Below are 20,493 nucleotides of genomic sequence, written 5' to 3' on the forward strand. Positions count from 1 at the left end.
CACAAAATGACAGGAAAGTACACAAAATTATAAACAAGAACACAAAAAATAAGAAAAACACACAAAATGACTAAAAACTGAAAAAAACCACATGCAGAGACAAAAAAAAAAAAGACAAAACTCTGTTGAACAAGTGCTCTTATTTTGCTGCTATTTCATAGACTGAGGAATACATCATATGGGGCATCACATTAAATGTAGGCTTAAACTGTTCCATGGACGTATATATCATTCGACTTCAAATTTAGCATTAGGCAATATTGGCATATCGGACTTTGGCAAAAAGCTAATATCAAACATCCCTAATAGTAGGTATATAGTAAGTATGAGTCAGCAACACATAATGTTAATTTCACAAGGCATTATGGAGTGCAGACCAACAAACAGGACCATTATATGTGTTGCTAGCCCTTTTGCAGTTATAGGCTCTTGTCCTGTGCATGTCGTCAAACTAGCAAAAATGCCACAATAGTGCCCACAAGCAGCACTATTAGTGGTATAATGATCAAATGAGTTTCTTGTTGCGTACCTAGAATAACTGGATATTGGATTCACCAATAATTCTTTAATAATGTAGTTTTTGTGCCTTTGTTTGGATGAATAATTCCTAAATTTGTATGTACATTTCCTAAAATGTTTATTTTTGCATACGTGTTATGTTGCTGTAGTGATTTCACTTGGTCAATCAACATTTTTTGATACTTTCTTGTTTATGAAATGACACTCATTTTCACATTTTGGTTTGAATGCGAAATAAAAATGGGATAAATTCAGACTAAATATTCTTAAATTTAGGAATCTGATGACTTGTAGAACTGTCATACAATAACTAAAGTACTCGGGCACACTTGAATTGTGGTCTTTCATCACCAAGTATAAAAAATTCATTATTTAATGTTGATATTTAATAGTTCAGAGATACTTTTAAAAAAAAAAAAAAAAGAGAGAGAGAGAGTAAGAGATGACTCACATTAAATTGCTGTTATTGGTTTATTGAAGCATGCTGCAGTAATTAGCTGAAATGTTCATTTCCAACTCCATCTTCCACAGAGGCAGTTCCCCCTGCTCACCTGCAGGTCAGTGCAACACATTTCATTAAGCTATCAGTCAAATAAATATTCAGAAAAATTAAAATCTAGTCATTCATTACCATATAGATAAAAAGGGAACCCTTTCACAATGTGATATTTCCAAGGAAATAAATAAAATACAGAGCAGTATTCTTTACTTGTTCGACTCTTTACATGAGCTAACTCTTCAGAGTTGTAGTTTCCTCATTCCGAAAACATTAAACAACTACCCCGATGACTTTAATTTAACACCTACATCTGAATATTACAGGCATCAATACTACAAATCCATCCAATGATGGTGCCAGACTGTATACAATGACAGATGTGTAAGCCATCTTATATTAGTTTATTTTACATATCAATCGAACAATAGATTTGCACAAAAAAAAGTCTAATACAGACTTGAATAGAAAAACCAGCTCATTACAAATAGCAAACAGGCGTTTTCCATTTAATATAGAACAATGAGGGGAAAAAAATTATTAAAAGAACAAAGCGGATTTAAGAAAAAAGAAAAAGAATGAAAAAAAAAAAAACACAACAACTTAATGCGGTTATACCAATGATGGTAATCGTATCACAATTATTAATCATTGAAATGAGCATGAAAATAAAAGGCTGCAAGCCGACTTCAGCACTAGACGTGGCCACACAGTGGGCATGTGCAGAACTCTTACAGCGCGGAGTGTTGTATCACAACTACAGAATTATCATTACTCCTCCCATTTATTACAAGAGGGACCAAATATAATCATGCATTACACAGGAATCAGGGAGAAAAAGGACAACGGGATTGGCTGATGATAGGAAAAGTAGTGCGGGAACAAAAGCGTGGGCCACATCCCCCAAGCCTGTGATGATGGGGGTTAGTCATCATCAGTGCAGTGCAATATGCCATGATAGCTGTGCTCTACGCACACCTAAAAGTATCACTTTGACCATAATTCAAAACTCACAAAACAGTGTTTTAATATATAAGCATTCAGCCCTTTTTAATAAAACCCAATAAGTAAAAACTTAAAGGCGAATCAACCCACTATCAAAATTAGCACTACCACAGCAAACAATAGAATCAGTCATAATCAATAGAACTCCGATACGTCTCATTATATTTAGAACAATAAATAAAGAAAACAAGCAAACGCAGCTGTGAGAATGTGGTCTTCCCTGAGCGATTTGGACGTGAAATAGTGCAGCATTCTTTGATAAAGCAGAAACGTTTAGGAAGGAATCAAAATGCAGGGACAGATAAATTATATACAAAACACGGGTACTAATAAAGGTAGAAATTAGCCATGCATTACCATGTTTTAAAAAATTCAAGCAACTTCTCTGAGGATCAAGGTCAGCGATGTCAAACTCACTTTTAGCTCATGGGCCAAATTCAGACCAGTTTGATTTTAAGTGGGCCACAGATTACAGGCGGGAAAATTTGAAGCTTCAGCAATTCTGTGCCCTAGTTTTCACTTACGTATAAATGATGTGTAAAATATGTAAGGCACTGACAATATCCTTAATAAACTGAAATTCTCTCTTGATTTTTTTGACCGTTTTTTATTTAATTTGGGGATATTTTGTAGATATTTTGCAGGATCTTTGGGAGTTCTTTCAACAATTAAAGTTAAAAAATGACTGCCATCATGTGACATAATCATGGGAAATTTCTAGGCCCTGCAAATAATGTGAATTATTTTTTTCAATTTGTGTGTTTGGAGGGGCAGAGATATCTACAACAAAATTAGTTGGTAATTTACACAGTAATTCCTGTACTGTATTCTCTGTCATAGTTACTTTTCCTGTGGGGCCAAATTGAATGCATTAAAGGGCCGGATTTTGCCCCCGGGTCTTGAGTTTGACATAAGTGATAATAGGTGGACAAAAACAAAAAAGAACAAAGAAGTATAATGATCATCAGACCAGAATGGAGGCATGCATTTACAATAACATTATTACAAAATGTATAAACCACAGACCTGCTGACACCTCATACAGCTGCTGTAAACATTAAACAATGTGATCATTTGCGTGATGTCAAACCAAGCAGAACAAGAGGAACAAAGATAATAATAATACAAAATACTTCAACGGACAACTTCACAGAAGTTAGGCAGGCTTTAAACAAAAAAAAAAGAACAGAAAACCTAAACCATGAACTTAAATTAGTGTCACTGCTTTCCATAGGGCTCTCAGTCAATGTGTGTTGTTACTGTAGCACCATACTTTGGAGAAAAAATACTTTCGTGAATCAATAAATTTAGCTTTAACTAAGACCTACATGTAATTCAACCTGTGTTCATTTAGAAATTAAATAAAAGGAGAAAAAAAAAAAACACAAACCAAGTCAGTAGAATTAGTAAGACTGAGGTGGAAGAACTTGTGGTTAATGACCTACATGTTCAGTTTACAACTTTGCAGTCCTTTGCGAGACATGAAAACATCATGTGACTTATAAAAGACAGTGGCGAGTTTCATAATAATCTGCATTTGCATCTGCAGCAATAATCTCTAGCTAATCTTTGACTCTCTCAAAGAATTGGATTCTCCACTTATTTTGCTGTCAATGTTTAACGTAAACATCTCAAACTGAGTATTTTTGAAGGAATATGTAATGTAAACCAACATACAACCTAGAGGAAGTTGTGGGTGCATAAAGCTGGTTTAGCATATTAAACTACAAGGACATTTAGAAAAGAAATACATTTACCTAATATGTTTTTTTATGTTCATTGTCACTGCAATGCATTTTTACTATAAACCTTTAACAAAAATATACATTACAAAACATGGTATACAACATTAATCGTCATTATTTATCAATTATTTAAAAAAAAAAAAAGTCATACCATATTTTAGGAAAACTTTTAGGTTTTAAGTTTATAAACCAAACATGATAGATTTTTTTAATTTATTATAAAAAGTACTTCATCTCTGATCTAGGATTTTACACAAGGTGCATTTGGGGTTAATGTTTTTGAAGCTTGTTCCTTCTAAAATAAAGCCAAGCAAAGTCAACTTCAATTTATATGAATGTGTTTATATTAGGGATATAATACACATTTATTTAGATATCAATCCAAATAATTTCTAACATCGTCTTACCATGACAATGGCCAAGTAAAATGATCCTTTCAAGTGATTTTCCCATAAAATGTATGGGAACGTCACCTTTTTGCACCTAAAATATGGTAACATGTATGTATGTGATTAACCATTAACTACATATCTATAAAAGCAAGAAATCTCTATCTGTCTGTGTGTCTGTCTTTCTGTGTGTGTGCGTTCCTCAAATATCTCTGCGGATCAGGCTCAGATTGACCTGAGACTTTCAACATGGCTGCTGCTCGGTTCAAGGGTGTGCGACGTCGGATTGGCTTGGACTACAATGATACCGTTGATAAACTATTTAATAAATGCTTCACGAAATCCGCGTGCATCTAAACTGACTGTTGTGGATTAATGACACTAAATGAGTCCGGACCGAGTCTGTTCGGTCTGAGGGAGATCCGGATCTGCAAGGACAACAACCTGGAATCGTAATCGATGGGGTTCAACTCCCTACAGTGCCATTGCTAAAAGAACAAAATATATGAAAACACGATAGTTATCACTTTACGCATTTCACAACAAACCTAAATGTCCCTGACGTTCCACTTTCAAACACAACCTCATTTGGCCTTCCATGAAGAATCTACTGAACCTCCCACTTTTCTATAGCAATACATACTGTACTTCCTACGGGCACTGCACTAATTTCTTTCAAAAAAAACAAAAAACAAAAACCTTCCACCTATAGCTTGTTAACAGCTAATTCTATATAATTATATAGTATCGCCTAAATGCTATGAATTTAGCTAGAGCAGTGAAAAGTAGATTATCTATTTATTTTCCTTTCATGAAAAACATTCATGTTTGCGTTTGTGTTGTTGGATGACAATCGAGCCTCTTATTCTTAATCCATATATAATTAGAAAAACACTGCAGCAGATCAATTCAGAGAAAGGATCTTAAGAAGCACCAACGGCTGCGTTAACAGGTTTTGTGTTGTTAAATAACATTATAAATGAAAAGATAAGAAAAGGCCAACAAAAAATATAGTTAGTGACCAGTTAGATGTTAGCACTCCAGCTTATTGTTGTCTGAGCAAGCCTAGAAACATAAACACTATAAACACAGTTTAATAGAAGCCTGCTCATGTGCTGTACCACAACTTTTATCCAAATTCTTTGAAAGCCTTACACTGATAAAAAATGACTTTTTGCAGGGCAGCGGAGCATGTTTTCACGGACGGAACTCTTGCAGAATGGAAAAGCAAACGGTCAAGCTTTACATTATGACAGAAAGTGATGGAATTCCTTTCAAAGCTCTGAACAGGTGACCCAGATGTAGGTCAGTGTTTGACCTTGTGTCCCTTTTAGCTTCTGTTGAGCAGCATGTCTGTTGCAGGCGATTCTGAACAAACCCCAGTGGTTGCATCAGCCATTGCTGAAGTCCGGAGGACCATCTTTCCGATGCCCAGACTACTGGAGACAAATCCCCCTGGGGAGAGAGACTTCCTGGATGGAGTGAGGGAAGAAAATGTTAAGATGGAATGTCGCGCTCAAAAATATCATTGTGTTACAAGATTGTCCGTATTAGAAATTAACAATGTATTTAAAAATTCATCTCAATTGCATATTGATTTTTTTCACCTCAGTTTCAGCTTAGATTTGCAATGTACTGTATATAACAAAAACCCATCAAAAACACTACCAGGATATTTTGATTTACATAATAAGCAGATAAACAACATTTTAAAAATATAGATACATTAAAAGTAAGTACAACAAATAATTATGGAGGTAAGATGAGAATCATGAAAGAAAGATTGTTCCAAAAATATATATAATGACTAACCCATACTGCACAGAAGCTGCAAAATGACACTTAACTTTCAAAGATAGCAATCATATTCATGTGATTTAGTTTTTGCAATTTTGAGGTTATGCCATTATCAATGTTTTTTTATGCAGTCTTAATAACATAATCATAACTTGTTATTATTATTTTGACAATAACTATGTTATTGTCAAAATTCATTATTAGTTATTGTAAAGTATTACATACGAAATTGTCTTTTTTTTTTATTACAGTATTGGCTGGCATTATATTTTTGGTTTTATTGCATTATCAGTTTTTAGCTAAAAGGCCCATAGAGTAGGTTTCGACTGTGAATTTTTCCTTAAAGTGATTTGCAACCCATCGCATGAATGCACTTTGGAAAGCACTTTGCTACTCATTTGTGTCTGAAATGTCATTGGAGTCATTTATATACACTTTTAACCTCAAACACACATTAGAAATGTATATGTGGGCCATTGCCATTTTGGAGATTTCAGCCAATCAGCGTTCACAAATTATGTTCTTGTCACTTCATATTTACACTTCAAGTCAACACTGTATATCTCTACGGTGAAATAGCATTTTAAATAATGAGCAGTTTTTATCCAGTTTTTTGGAAGTTAGGACGTTCTTCCGAAAATGACCAGGTACAATACGGTGGATAGATTTTGTCTTTGCACTTACCAGGAAACTAGAAACTATATTTTGAGTAATTACAAAGTCGCAGTTTGTGAAACGTGTCCACAATTGTACGTTTAAAGTGCTCTGTATCGCAAATGCAGTTTCTGATGCTGTCTTTGTCATTTGGGTTGAGTGTTCATTTAAGATGAAGGTAGTTTAAGGTAAGGAAAAATGCACCATGGAATTGTGGGCCAGCAGTATCTCGTCTCCTTTGGTAAAGGATGCATCAGTGTTTCCTATTCTAAAGGAGGTAAAAAAGGAAGCATTGAGACTCTTTTCCTGAGCTTAATTCACCTGAAGGCAATCTTTTTTAAATGATTGGAGTCCATCCTTCCGTCTGTTTGGGACTGATCCTCCACAGGGGAGCAGCAGAGAGGTGAGGATGAGGGAGGCACATCTAAACACTCCTGAGGGAAAAGGGAAAATAGCTGTGGTTCATTATTGTCTTTTAACTTTGCACTGAAGTTAATTAGTGCCACTATCTTCTTCCAAATGCTTCTAATTTAAAAAAAAAAAAAAAAAAAAAAAAAATCCATTCCAGTTGCTCAGCAACGTCCAGTTTCAGTATTGCCAAACTACAAATCTATTTAAAAATGCCCCCTGAAAATATGGCATAATTAAAGTGTTTTTGTAACTTCTAAATTGCACACCTGGTAACACTGTTTGTAGAGTGTGCTAGCAGAGTAGTGCCAACTGATTAGGCTTCAGGAGTGGACCCACCATCACCCCTTAAAAATGGGCTGCAATCCACATCAAAGAACGTTCCACAAAACAATAGACAGAATACACGTTTCTTGTAATACAAAAAAATACAAAAAAAAGTGTTGAAAAATTCTATTCAAAGAGAAAAAATAAATAATCAGAAGTTATCTAAAACTTAAAGAATAATTAAATGTAGTGAAATGACTGCCTCATATTGTTGGAAGCAGGAACAGATGGCACTCTACTTCAACAATTAATCTCTTGGTTATTATATTTTTATATGTGTAGTGAACTGTCAATATATTTAAAATGATAGTGGTAATATACATTGCCATAATAAATATTTAGTAATAATTGGCATTGTATTAATTGTATAGAAGTTGATGATGTATATGGTATATTTATATACTGTTTATTGGTGCAGTTGATTGATTATATATCAATGCATATTCTACATTAAATCCATTCATTATGTATAGGAAGTAATAGTAATACTGCAACGAATCATTGGATGATAAGGGGGTGGGACTTAACAAGTTTACACTTCTTCCTGTTCCTTTTGTAAATGATATAAATATACAATATATCTATATAATATAAATAGAGTATGGAAGGCATCAACAACAGCAATAAATGACAGATACTTAAATGCTATTTTATTTATTTATTATTTGACAAATTTTTATTTAATTTGGGAAAATTTTGTGTAATAATTTAAAATGACAGGATTTTGGACATACAGTATTTAGAGTTCTTTCAACAGCAATTTACAACTGATTATTTGGTAATTTACAAAATGATTTATGTTTTCTGTCAATTTCATTATCTCCTGCGGGATGAATGGGATGCTCTAAAGGGCCAAATTTGGCACCAGGGGCTTGAGTTTGACACATATGACCTAGAGCAGTGATTCTCAACTGGTGGGTCGGGACCCATAAGTGGGTCGCGGACCTGTACTTGGTGGGTCGTGGACAGCTTTTTAAAAATAAACAAATAGCCTACTAAATGTCTCTCATGTTGAACTTGTCTTTTATTTTGAAAGAAACTTTTCTTTTGACAGGCATGCTGTGAAATGTATGTTGCACAGGAAAATACATACATTTATGTTTTAAAAAAGATTATATATGTGTGTTTTCAACAACCATTTTTGAAAAACTAAATTTGGTTGGTTAAATTCTAAAAAAAGAGAAAAAAAAAAAAAAAAAAAGTGGCTCGCGATTTAATGACCGTGGCAAAATGTAGGTCCCAGGGTGAGACCAGTTGAGAACCACTGAGCAAGAGTGATGTGTTTCCTTTGTTGGCATATTCACACAAAATCCATCCTACCTGAGACTTGAGCTCATGCTGGTCTGACTCCTCCATGTCCAGAACACACAGCTCCAGCTCAATGTCCTGGTCTGGGTCGGCTTCGCTCTCAGCGTGGCTCTGATCCTGACTGTACGTGCCAGTATGCTCCTGCAGATCGGACCCCATTTTTTCTCCACTGCTTATTAAAGTATTTCGCAGCTCTGATGCACAAAGGTGATCACTGTAAAACATACAATACACACAAAAATAGATTTGTATCTGTCACCTATTTGTGCTTTGTGGGTTACAATCAATAAATAAATATTGGGCTCTGTCTTTGGATTATTTCTGTACCTTCTTCTTTTGAAAAGGTTTCGTCTGATTTTGTTTTAGTTTGTCTCGTAGTTTTTAGTGGAAGTTTTAGGCTACACAGTCATGAGTAGGGTTGGGCATCGTTTGGATTTTAACGATTCCAATTCCGATTCTCAATTTTGATTCCTGTTCTGAACGATTCTCGATTCCGATTCTTTGAGTTATGCAGGTCAACAGGTCACAGATTTCACAGGAGAAATTTTTAATTTGAAAAAGCCTTTACACAGGCCATTTTTATTATTCACATAGTTGATACAGTTTAATTTGGTTGCTGTAATGTAACTAGGATATTCAAGTACAAAGGTCCCTAACTGTAACTGTAAAAGTGAAACCTGCTGAAACAAAACTACAAACAAGTTGTCAGCAGTTCACAAAACAAAGAGCTACAGCCCAGGTAGATGTGAAACTAAATAAAACAAACTCAAGCAAACCCTGGAACAGTCATGTGACAAATCAATCAACAGTTCTTATTGAGAAAGATTATTATTATTCTGGATACAGTGGAAACAGAAACTATAAAAATAGTTATATTGTGAACCTGTTTATATTGTAGGGAATTACATATATGTAATTGGAGTCTAAAGCCACAAAAAACACCACTTTAAAAAGAAAATAGACTAATATAAGACCTCTTTACAGTTATTTGGGTCATTTTGCGACTTGCGGCGATGACGCGCTGGTGACGACATAATCCAAGATGGTGGCGGCCAGGACTACTATTTAATAAGAGCCTTAAAAGACATGGATATAATGAAAAGAGTGGATGAACGGAGGCATAAACATGCAGACTTTGGACACACACAGACTTATTAAACACACACGGACCTCGGTAAACGGAACAGGCTTCACCAGCCGGCTGGCACTAGGACCCAGAGGCGGAGTAAATGCGTCCCCGTATTGTATTCACAGGCTGTAATATCATCAGTTTATCATTTTACCTGTTGTTAGAGCTACTATCTTTACCAGGGAGCTAATATTTATTCCTGGTGATTGTTTTACGGAGTTTTACTTGGCTTTTTACTGGTGATTAGTTCATATCTCCGTTCAGGCATTTAGGAATCGAAAAAAAGAATCAAACTGCAAACATCTTTGTAACGATTCTGGAACCGGACGTTAGGAACCGGTTCCTATTTGGAACTCGGTGCCCAACCCTAGTCATGAGTTGGGGTTATTCTGTAGCATCATGATTCCATTTATTTCATCACTGAGTTCATTGTCACCAGTTTTGTTTGTTCTGTACTTAATTGTTTTTTTGGACTTTTTTTTGAGATTAAGAATTCTTAAAAATTTCAATTCAGAGAATAAAAGTCACAATTCAGAGATTAAAATACATCTCAGATTACAAAGACTTTTAATCTCAGAAGATTAAGGCAAATAAAACCAGGTAAAGGTAGGCTATAAAATAGAGATTGTTAAAAAATGAGTTTGTATTAAAAGAAAAACATTTATGAGGCGCCAAAACAAGTTTTTTATGTTCTAAATTATGTTAATCCTTTTGAATTTATCTGTTATTTAAAAACCAACATTCCATAACTGGTACAGAGTCCTGATATGTTAATATGTAATGGTAATATGATTATGTGTAAACTGCTGCTTTTGTTTTGCCGCTCATCATTTCAAAGCCATCGGTTACTATTGTTGCACCTTTATTATGTTTACAACTATAACATTCATAAACATCAACTAAACAAAGGAATAGCATTAACAAAGAGAATTTGGAGAGTGGATAATACAAAAAGGGATACATGTAAATGATATTGAAGATTCTTATCAAAGTAATGCAAATAATTTTGTACCTTTCGAGGAAACTGGATTGGCTGGAAGAGTCTGAGCCTCTGGAGCTCCATCTGTAGTCAGTGTGATCCAAGCTAGGGTTGTATTCTGAGTGAACAAACAATGACCTTCAATAAACTCACACAGGTCAACCAGTTAAAAGAATAAGAATAAAAATACAACACAAACTAGATGCTATCAACCTTATCCCTGGGAATGCTACCAAAGGTATTCCTATAGGTTCAAATTCAAAAGCTGTTAGTGAGTAGGAAGTCAATAAACAGCACTGCATTGAGTACATAAAAATAAAAGTGTTAAATAGTCTGTTTAATTCTTATCTATGTGTCATACGAGGATTTTTGCTCATAGACAGAAAATAGCAGCTACAGGAATAAAGTTAAAGTTACTTAAAAACACAATATCCTTTTTCCTCTATCCAAACACCCCCTGAAATATCCTCTTTTTGTTGCTCTTTGCCTTTGAAGTTGATGGGTGTGGTGTTGGCGGTGCCCTGGCAGGCCGTAGCTTGGACAGGGTCAGTGGTGTGGTAGCCCATGCGGGACGCTCTGGATATGGCTCCCCACTTTGAGATGATGGGTCCCTCGCTGAAAGGAATGATGGGGTCTTCGTCTTTAAGACGCCGACAAGGATCTAACGAATGCAGCCATCGCTTTCCAACCCCACCAATCTCACCGCCTCCTCCTTCGTTACTGTTTGAATCCTGCGATAAAAAAATATGACACTGTTAGAAAATATGACACTCTTATTGTGTGAAATGTTTGGTTTGTCTGTATTCTCACTGGGTGCTCAGAGCAGGAGTGAGGAGCCGTGGTGTGTGTGAGAGGGTCGGGCTCAAAGGTGCTGAGGCAGGGGCCAATGGTACCACAGGACCAAGGTGAGTAATGCACTAAGCTGTCCTCGCCTCTGAACCGGCATCCAACGCACGGACCTCCACTGCTTTCCACATGCTGAACAAGATAGAGAGCGGAAACACTTGGATGAGGCTTCTTCTGTCTGAAATTATATATATATATATATTACAGATCCTAAACATCATAATGCTTGTGACAAGGACACAATTATTTGGAAAAACAAAACAAAAAAAAAGAAGACAGTCTTCAACATCCCCCGCCAGATTGGTTGTCATTATAACTCACAACCTTTTTTTAAATGTTTTAAATCGAAGAACTTAGATGTATACATAAGAAAAATATTACCACACCAGAATATAAAATTATTAACTATCTTAAACGGTTTCTAAGAAAAGCTGTCCCCTTTGAAGATACCGCGAACAGAGTAAAAAAAAAACGACACAAGGGCAATAACTCCGGAAAAAATATTTACGCACTTGTCATTATCGAACTCCATCAGGGTATTGATACCTTGAAGCCACACAGCAAATTTGGTTGACCTATCTTAAATGGTTTCTGAGAAAATCTGTGCCCTTTGAAGATACCTTGAACAGAGTAAAAAAATAGAAAAAGGGCAATAACTCAGGAAAAAATAATTGCGTGCTACTCATTTTTTCGAACTCCATCAAGGTATTGATACCCTGAAACCACACACTGAATTTGGTTATCCTATCTTAAACGGCTTCTGGGAAAAGCTGTGCCCTTTAACTCGGACGGACAAACACACGGACGCACAGAGCTCAAACCTACTGTATATCCCCCTTCACACTTTGTGGCGTGGAATAAAAAACAAAGTCTGATTAAATAAGTGTTTTAATTTGTTATTCTTAGTAGTTCTTACTAAAACCATAACGCTATGCTGTAATTTAGTCAGCTGTGAAATATGGACCACACACGTTTGTAAATATACATTTTAAAAAGTAAAATGATGCTAACAAGCCCCTAGAAGGTTGTTGTGAGTAAAAGAAAGACAAATAATGAAAAATGCCTTTAGAGAAACACTCAGACAGGCTGTTGAACAAAGCTGTATGTCTGAGTCACTGCCTAGTAATGTCTCACCTCATGGGTTCTACTGTTTCGTCTATTCTCTCCCTCACTCAAACACACACACAGGCACACAAACACACCAAACACCACCATAATTGTACAGTGATATATCTTCCTCCGCAGTTGCTAGGCAACGGCCTCCCACCTAAAACGCATCGGGTGCCGCTTAGGCGTTAGCTTTTGGGAGGGGAATTAAACACAACACATTAATAAGTTTATAAAATGATGAACACTATACACTGCTCCTACTTTCAGCTTCCTGCAGGTGATGTGACCATAGCGTAACATCTTTAACCATCATAAACGCAGGCATGGAGTCCAAAGTCTGACTTTAAACACTACATCCTCCAATTACCTATTTTTTTTTTTTTTTTACCTCTGTTCCAAAGTCGATGGTGAAGATGGATGAGGACTGCGACAGCCTGTTGGTGTTGTGATGGTGATGATGATGATGGTGAGCCCACTGTTCTTTTCTTCTGAACAGATCCTCATAGCTCAGTGGAATACGTCCATAGTCCTGAATTTTTAAAAAAAGAAGTGAAAAACAGACTAACATTAAAATAAAAACAATTATGAAAAGCCCATATTTATATGAAATGCTTTAAATTAGAAGTCAAGGTTGTAAATACATCCGACTGAAGAGAATAAAATGACAACTAATCCTTTGTGTAGATTAGAAAGTAAACCAGGACGCTCAAATATCTATGCCTTGTAAACTACATTTAAATTAAACAGTGGATATAACAATGATATACTTTTCCCCCTCTAGTATTTTTTTGCTTTTGTATTTAAAGCACAATTTATTTCACCAATATGACAATATATGTCATTCCATGTCCAACAGCAACATGATGCACTGGTATATGGATATGAGACAGAGTGAAGAAAGAGAGAGTGAGTGAGAGAGAGAGAGAGAGAGAGAGAGAGAGAGAGAGAGAGAGAGGCAAAGGCCTGTTTGGGTGAGAAGTGGGAGGACTACGGGGGAGGCAGGAGCTGCTCACTGCAGCACTCTGACAGGCAGCAGAGGTAAAAGTGAGATGAGGTGTGGGCGTGAAAAAACATAAAACCAAAAGAGGAAACATTGCCGAGGATATTCAGATATAAATACTGTATACATATATGTAAATGAGAGTGTCGATACATAATTATTCAGGATGTTTTTTCAATTCATGCAGAACAAGACTGTGGTCATTTCTCTCCCTGACAACGTGCCTTCCTACAAGCACAAAAACTGTTTTTTTAAGTGGACATTATGCTGGTGTTGCTTGGATATAACAATATTTATCCAAATTCGTTTGAGGGTGGTATCTCTTAACTATGGAGGAGGATGAGGGCTACTGGAAGAAAAAAAAAAAAAAACAGAGCCACTGAAAAAAAAAACAGATCCAGTAGTGGAAGAAAAAAGAATCACAACCACGCTTTAAAAAAACAACAACAAAAAAAAAAACATTTCAAATCAATTCTTTTTTGTCTTTGTTTTTTGTTTTGTTTTTTGTCTTAACTTTTTTTTTCCAGCCTTGCTTTTTTTTCCCTTCATTTTCATCTGTTACCATTTTGGGACACCTGTAAGTGATGGAGGAGCTTGCAATAGAAACAGATGAAAAAAGAAAGAAGTGGATGATAAATAAAAAGTGTTCGACAATTGTGATTTTTTTTTTCCTTCTACAACTGGATCTGTTTTTTTTTTGTTTTGTTTTAACTTTTTTTTCAGTGACTCCAATCCTCTTCCATACTTATCTCACCCTTTTTAAACAAAAGGTTATTTTATGCACCCAATTTGTTAAAAAAGTGTCTTGTCTTTCAACATGAGCTAACACATATTGATTTTTATTGCTGTTTTAACTTTTTTATATTGTTGCTTTAAGCACTTTGAAATATCATGAATTTAAAGTGCACCACAAATAAAATATATTATTATTATTATTATTATTATTATTATTATTATTATTATTATTATTATTATTATTATATACATTGTCTGGTGGTGCCTAAATGTTTCACTGAATGGTTAAGAACCTCTTTTATTCTGGCAGCAGTTTATTATTTTAATGAACATCTGTAAATTGTTGCTATGTCTGTTCTGTGGAAGCTCTAAATCATTGTCAATAGCATTTTTATAGTATTCTTTTATCTTTTTCTTTTAGTTTTTTTGTATGTACTTTTAACATCATGTTGTGGACTGTATGTATAAACCGTACAACTTGCAATGTGCAAGTTTCTGCATTGGGGATTAATAAAATTTCTCTAATCTAATCTAATTATTATTATCAATCTGTAGCAGTGTTACTGCAGAGCAGCACAGTCATTATAATTTTCCTTTTTCCATATGAAAGCATTATCATTCCCAGATGAATCTGTAAAATCAATAGATGTTTCATCAATGGTGTAGAAGTGGTTTGACCTAAAACAGAGCTGCATTGGGATTTACTGACCCTGTGCAGCGCTGCACGGTGCTCCGCTCCAGAACTGTAGTTACTGTCGAGTGAGTTGAATCTCTCCCTGAGTGGAGGCTGGTAGACAGAGGAATGCAGCAGCTCTGGAGGCAGTGAGTTACTCCTGGCATCCTCTCTGTGGTACAGCTATAACACAAAGCCCCATCAATCATCTGTACAGTCGCACAGCTTCAATAATTAACAGATGTTCTGATCACCTGAGGCCTCCACACTCTCCTGCTGTCATAGAGGGGAGCATACACATTGTGTGGCGGGGCCAGGGGCCCATAGTGAGGCTGCCCAGGATGGTGATGAAAGGCAGGAGGAGGAGGAGGAGGAGGGCCCATCCGATCTCTAGGTGGCGCTGGTTGGTAGACGGAGGATGTGGAAGATGGTGGGAGGGATGTTTGAGGGTCATTCGGGTAGGACGATGGTGGGTGGGCAAGTGAAGGAGGTAGTGAGGATTCTGGGACGTTAGTGGATCGAAGGAATCGAGTCAAACATGCTTTGTGAGGAGGGTGAAGAGGAGAAGAGTAGTAGGAACCTGCTGATTGGCAGGAAGACAGAAGAAGATAAGCGTGTTGGTTCAAACTCTTATATGATGACGTCAATAGGAGAGCTGGAATGTTGACTTACACGTGGGTTGGTAGTGTGCTGCATCATACGCCGAGTGGGGCTCATGGTAGTAAAGCTCCGATGTCTGAGACGGATGTGGTGGTCGCAGAATGAACGGACCGTGTTTGTGCGCAGGAGTGATGACATCAGCACGTCCAACTGTCCTCAAGGGAGACGATGTTGATGAATGACTGCCTGAGGACCTGGAAGGAGAGATCAGATTCATTCAAAGTAGAAGAAGAAGAAGAAGAAAAGCATAAACACAAAGTGATGTATAGATAAGGTTAAAATTTTGAATCCAAAACAAATGTTTTGGGGCCCCCCGACCCTGAAAAACAGGAACAAGCAGGTCTGTAAATAGATGGGTTGATGGATGTTTTGGGGAAATGAGAGCTGATTACAACATGCATTTGGTTAAAACAGAAAAAGAATGTACAAAACAATAAACAAGTCGAATTCAGATGTATATTTCTAAATCAGTCTTTCTACTTGTATTTAAGCACATTTAAAAGAAGTAAAGTAATTTGTTATATTTCTACACCCGACCGTTACTGAGTAAATTGTAATTTTTTTGGTATTAGATCAACGGACATTGTGAAACTACAAAAAATGAAAAGGCATCTGTGGTTTAAAGCAAACCCCACAACTTTGTGAAGGATAAACTGGCAGAATAGAAAGAATGACTAAAATATACTAATAATGATAGGAAGGAACAGTTGATCGGCTATTTTATTCACTGGGTCATGTTATAAAGAGCTAGAGTGACAAATGCACAGGTGGCATTGGGGAGATTTTGGACAACAGAAGAGACTAAGAAGTTAAATGGTGCTGAACTGACTGAACAAGTGTCTTGGGACTTGTTAAAATGCTTTGTAAGAGCACCAATGAACCAGCAACACATTAGGCTCACACTGAACATGCATTGGAAATGAGCTGCGCTAAGACATGGTTTAGCACACTTTGGGGCGGATTCACAAAGATATGAAATAAAGGGTGGTAATCCAGTTGCTTCCCTAAATCCTATAGTGATGCAGTTTCCTCACCTGCTGCTTGGACTTCACTAAGATTGCTGTAATTATTAGTGCACAAGCAGAAGTGGTGCAAACCACCCCTATTTAAATGAGCGTTTTGCTCGTAATGTGGAGAAGCCAGTGCGAACAAGCACACTGACATTTGAAGAACTTCAATTTGAGGCAGATGGACTTCTCTGTCTGCTGCACAAACATTTAATAATGTATAAAACTAAAGAAACAAATACAAAAATAAAAAAAAAATCTTTTTTTTTTAAAACAATGTAAAAAAATGATATTTTTCTCCCTAATGTATTGTGGGTGCTCTGTCAGTATCTGTAACTTTGCTCTGATCAGTCCATGAAACGCAGGCAGATTTGGACAGAAATTGTCCTATTGATCTACCATTGATCTGAATTAATGCAGCATGGTCTGAGCAGCGCTGTGTCACGCACACTCTCATATGTTAACATTGCGCCATCAGTTGACCACCACTGTGTAAATTACGCGACTGACATCAACACGACACGAGACTTTGATGGGCTAAACATGGAGAGAAAGACACACACTGGAGCAGCGGGTCCAAAGCTACATCGATCTATGGTCAAATCCATATATCCATCTCTGCACACAGCGACCCTCAGCAACGCAGCCGCCGGGTCCACATGTCCAGCTCTCACACACACATACACACACTAGAGCCTTTTTTCTATCTCCGCTGTGTTTTCTGTCAACTGCATGTGTCTGCACCTGCTTCTCAGTTGCATTATTTTTCCGTCCTAAAACAATCACCGCTAACAGTTCCAGATTTCATGAATCGCATTGCGTCCCCTGCATTAATTTATTTGCATTTCCTCCTCCCATATCTTTGCTCCCCCTGGGAGATCCGCCTGCTATGCATATTCATTAGAGGGAAATGCGCTAAATGGAATGAGGGATCATTCTGACGCGCTGAAGACGCGCAGTCCTGATTCCCTGGGCTTTGTACTCCTTATTCGCGCGTGGAGTGACATTTGCACATGTTTTAATACCACTAAACCTTTTGTGAATAATAAAGATTAACATTTGTTTAATATGACTATAGAATCTTTTAATGAAACATAACAAAACACTTATGAATAAATTACAAAGGTCTTACTGTTCTGTGGACACTGGTGTGACTTTATTGGGGCCTGAAAGCCCATTGGATCCATTGATCCCACTGCTTCCATTTGGTACAGCTCTTTTCATTTCCTCAGTCATTTCAGCTCCCCTGGAGATCTGCTGGGGATGAGTCAGACTCTGATGTCCCTCCGTTGTGCAGGACATGTTCTCCTCGGGTTCTTTGAGCCCCAGTCCCATCCCTGGAGTCACGTCGGTGTGTATATGTCCTTCCAAGGTAAAGGTTTTATTCATAACACCAGGAGCTACTGGGAAAGTGCGACTCACGCTACTGCTTTTTTTGTTTCCCAGTCTGAATCTGGGAAAAAAAATAAAATGCATTTTATATATATTTACTTAAATATGGAGAACAGTTGAGCTCAACCTGTTTGTATGAGAGAAAATAAAGCTTCCATTAATGCTCAAGCTAGCTTCAATACATTAAAATGCACAATGGAGGTAATTTTCAACCACAGACACTTGTTTCTTGGTTACTGTGAAAAGAGAATATATTTTCCTTGTACTTACTTCTCCAATTCATCCTGTGTGTGTGCGAATGTGCAGCTGGTTCCCCGCGGACAGCCTCCCTGCTGACGAAGATCTCTGCACATGCTGGTCTTGTACTTGCTGTTGGCTTGAGGCTACGATGCACAAAGAAGCAATACTGATGGATTTACGTCACGGAGGAAGATGATAGATCGTCTCATACAAGAGGAAAAGGGTCTTTCTGTTCTTTTTGGGATTTAGACTAAGACAAAATCTTCTCTTCAAGTCACTGCATGACAGTGTTGAATTGTCATTGCTTCATTATCCACTCGATGTTATCAGATCGGCTAATTTTGTGCAGTTGCATCAGGAATATAACTGCTAGTAATTTTTTAATAAAGGCTACGGCAAATAAGTAGCTCTAAGTCTAACCGTTAAAAAATAAATCGCTAATATTTAAAAACGTCTACCTGAGGGCTGTCGTGGCTCTTCTTGCTAAAATTCTGTATGAATTCCACCAGTCCATGAACCACCAACTTAATGGCCAGCATTACACTCTCCAGTTCTTTCCATGAAGGCATTGGAGCGTCTGGACACAAAACCACATCATTTAATTCAGTAGAGGTTGAAACCTTCATGCGACTACAAAGCTGCACACATTGCTTCGTTACAACGTATTAAAAAAGACACAAAGGGACACATTACCTGAAGTTATCCTGAGACATTATTTTGATAGATTCTGTTTTTATATTGGTTGAATTTCATGCAGCTGTTTTGGCGTTTGCTAGCAAATTAGCGGTAGTTCGTTGGCATTCAGCAATTGCATCTGCGATAGCTAAGGCTAAGAGCCGAGGTGACAAGTAACAAAGTACAAATACTTTGTACAAATACTTTTTTACTGTACTTAAGTAGTTTTTCTGGTATCTGTACTTTACTTGAGTATTTCTTGGTGACTTTTCACTTTTACTCCTTACTGTTTTAACCAAATATCTGTACTTTCTACTTTAAAGACCTTCGAAGATAACGACACGGCGTAGAAAGATGCAAACCAACAACTGCAAAGCTGGAGGAGAAGCTAGTGCAAGTCAACGTGCTAACATACAGGAGAAGCTAGTGCTAGTCAACATGCTAACATAGAGAAGAAACTAGTGCAAGTCAACGTGCTAACATACAGGGGATGCTAGTGCTAGTCAACGTGCTAACATAGAGAAGAAGCTAGAGCTAGCCAACGCGCTAACATAAAGAAGACGCTAGTGCTAGTCAATGTGCTAAAATAAAGAAGAAGCTAGTGCTAGTCAACGTGCTAACATAGAGAATAAGCTAGTGCTAGTCAATGTGCTAACATAAAGAAGCTAGTGCTAGTCAACATGCTAACATAGAGAATAAGCTAGTGCTAGTCAATGTGCTAACATAGAGAATAAGCTAGTGCTAGTCAATGTGCTAACATAGAGAAGAAGCTAGTGCTAGTCAATGTGCTAACATGAAGAGGAAGCTAGTGCTAGTCAACGTGCTACCATAGAGAATAAGCTAGTGCTAGTCAATGTGCTAACAACATAGAGAAGAAGCTAGTGCTAGTCAATGTGCTAACATAAAGAAGAAGCTAGTGCTAGTCAATGTGCTAAGTTGGAGAAGAAGCTAGTGCTAGTCAATGTGCTAAGATGGAGAAGAAGCTAGTGCTAGTCAATGTGCTAAGATGGAGAAGAAGCTAGTGCTAGTCAATGTGCTAAGATGGAGAAGAAGCTAGTGCTAGTCAATGTGCTAAGATGGAGAAGAAGCTAGAGCACTTTGAAGGATCATCTGAAGGGAAGTACCTGGGTTATGGTCTATGTTGGCCAGCAGCTCTAGGTGCGGTCTAAGGGCTGTGAGATTAGCAGGATCTCCTGTCCTCTGCAGAACAATCGTCAGCTCCTGAACGCTCTTTGCAAACGATTCTGGAGACTGCAGCTGCAGCAGAGGAAAGAAGAGGAGAGTCAGTCTGAAACAGAAAGAAAGGGACAGGCATGAATGTGTTTCTGATTCACTAGAAGGACAAATGGGTGGTCCACAATTCTAATGTGGCCACAACAACTGCACTGAGCGGCTGTTA

General features: G+C 37.1%; 1 protein-coding gene across 5 annotated transcripts in view; it reads right to left on the bottom strand.

Moving 5' to 3' along the window:
* Positions 1–976: 976 nt before the first annotated feature.
* Positions 977–20,493, bottom strand: part of rc3h2 (ring finger and CCCH-type domains 2) — a 40,751-nt gene continuing 21,234 nt past the window's right edge. For 4 of the 5 annotated variants that reach the window (XM_028462574.1, XM_028462576.1, XM_028462575.1 and 1 more), the window contains 14 exons: positions 20,219–20,351; positions 18,878–18,996; positions 18,450–18,562; positions 17,920–18,240; positions 15,793–15,974; positions 15,375–15,703; positions 15,157–15,303; positions 13,101–13,241; positions 11,567–11,734; positions 11,244–11,487; positions 10,790–10,874; positions 8,661–8,862; positions 6,927–7,039; positions 977–5,626 (listed from right to left, as the gene is read on the bottom strand). In XM_028462574.1, the coding sequence (XP_028318375.1) occupies positions 5,485–5,626; positions 6,927–7,039; positions 8,661–8,862; positions 10,790–10,874; positions 11,244–11,487; positions 11,567–11,734; positions 13,101–13,241; positions 15,157–15,303; positions 15,375–15,703; positions 15,793–15,974; positions 17,920–18,240; positions 18,450–18,562; positions 18,878–18,996; positions 20,219–20,351 (2,439 nt within the window). In that variant the 3' untranslated portion in view covers positions 977–5,484. The remainder of the gene's footprint in view (positions 5,627–6,926; positions 7,040–8,660; positions 8,863–10,789; positions 10,875–11,243; positions 11,488–11,566; positions 11,735–13,100; positions 13,242–15,156; positions 15,304–15,374; positions 15,704–15,792; positions 15,975–17,919; positions 18,241–18,449; positions 18,563–18,877; positions 18,997–20,218; positions 20,352–20,493) is intronic. The other variant, XM_028462577.1, reaches the window with a different exon arrangement.

The sequence above is a fragment of the Gouania willdenowi genome, chromosome 12, assembly GCF_900634775.1.
Source record: "Gouania willdenowi chromosome 12, fGouWil2.1, whole genome shotgun sequence".
Taxonomy (NCBI): Eukaryota; Metazoa; Chordata; class Actinopteri; order Blenniiformes; family Gobiesocidae; genus Gouania; species Gouania willdenowi.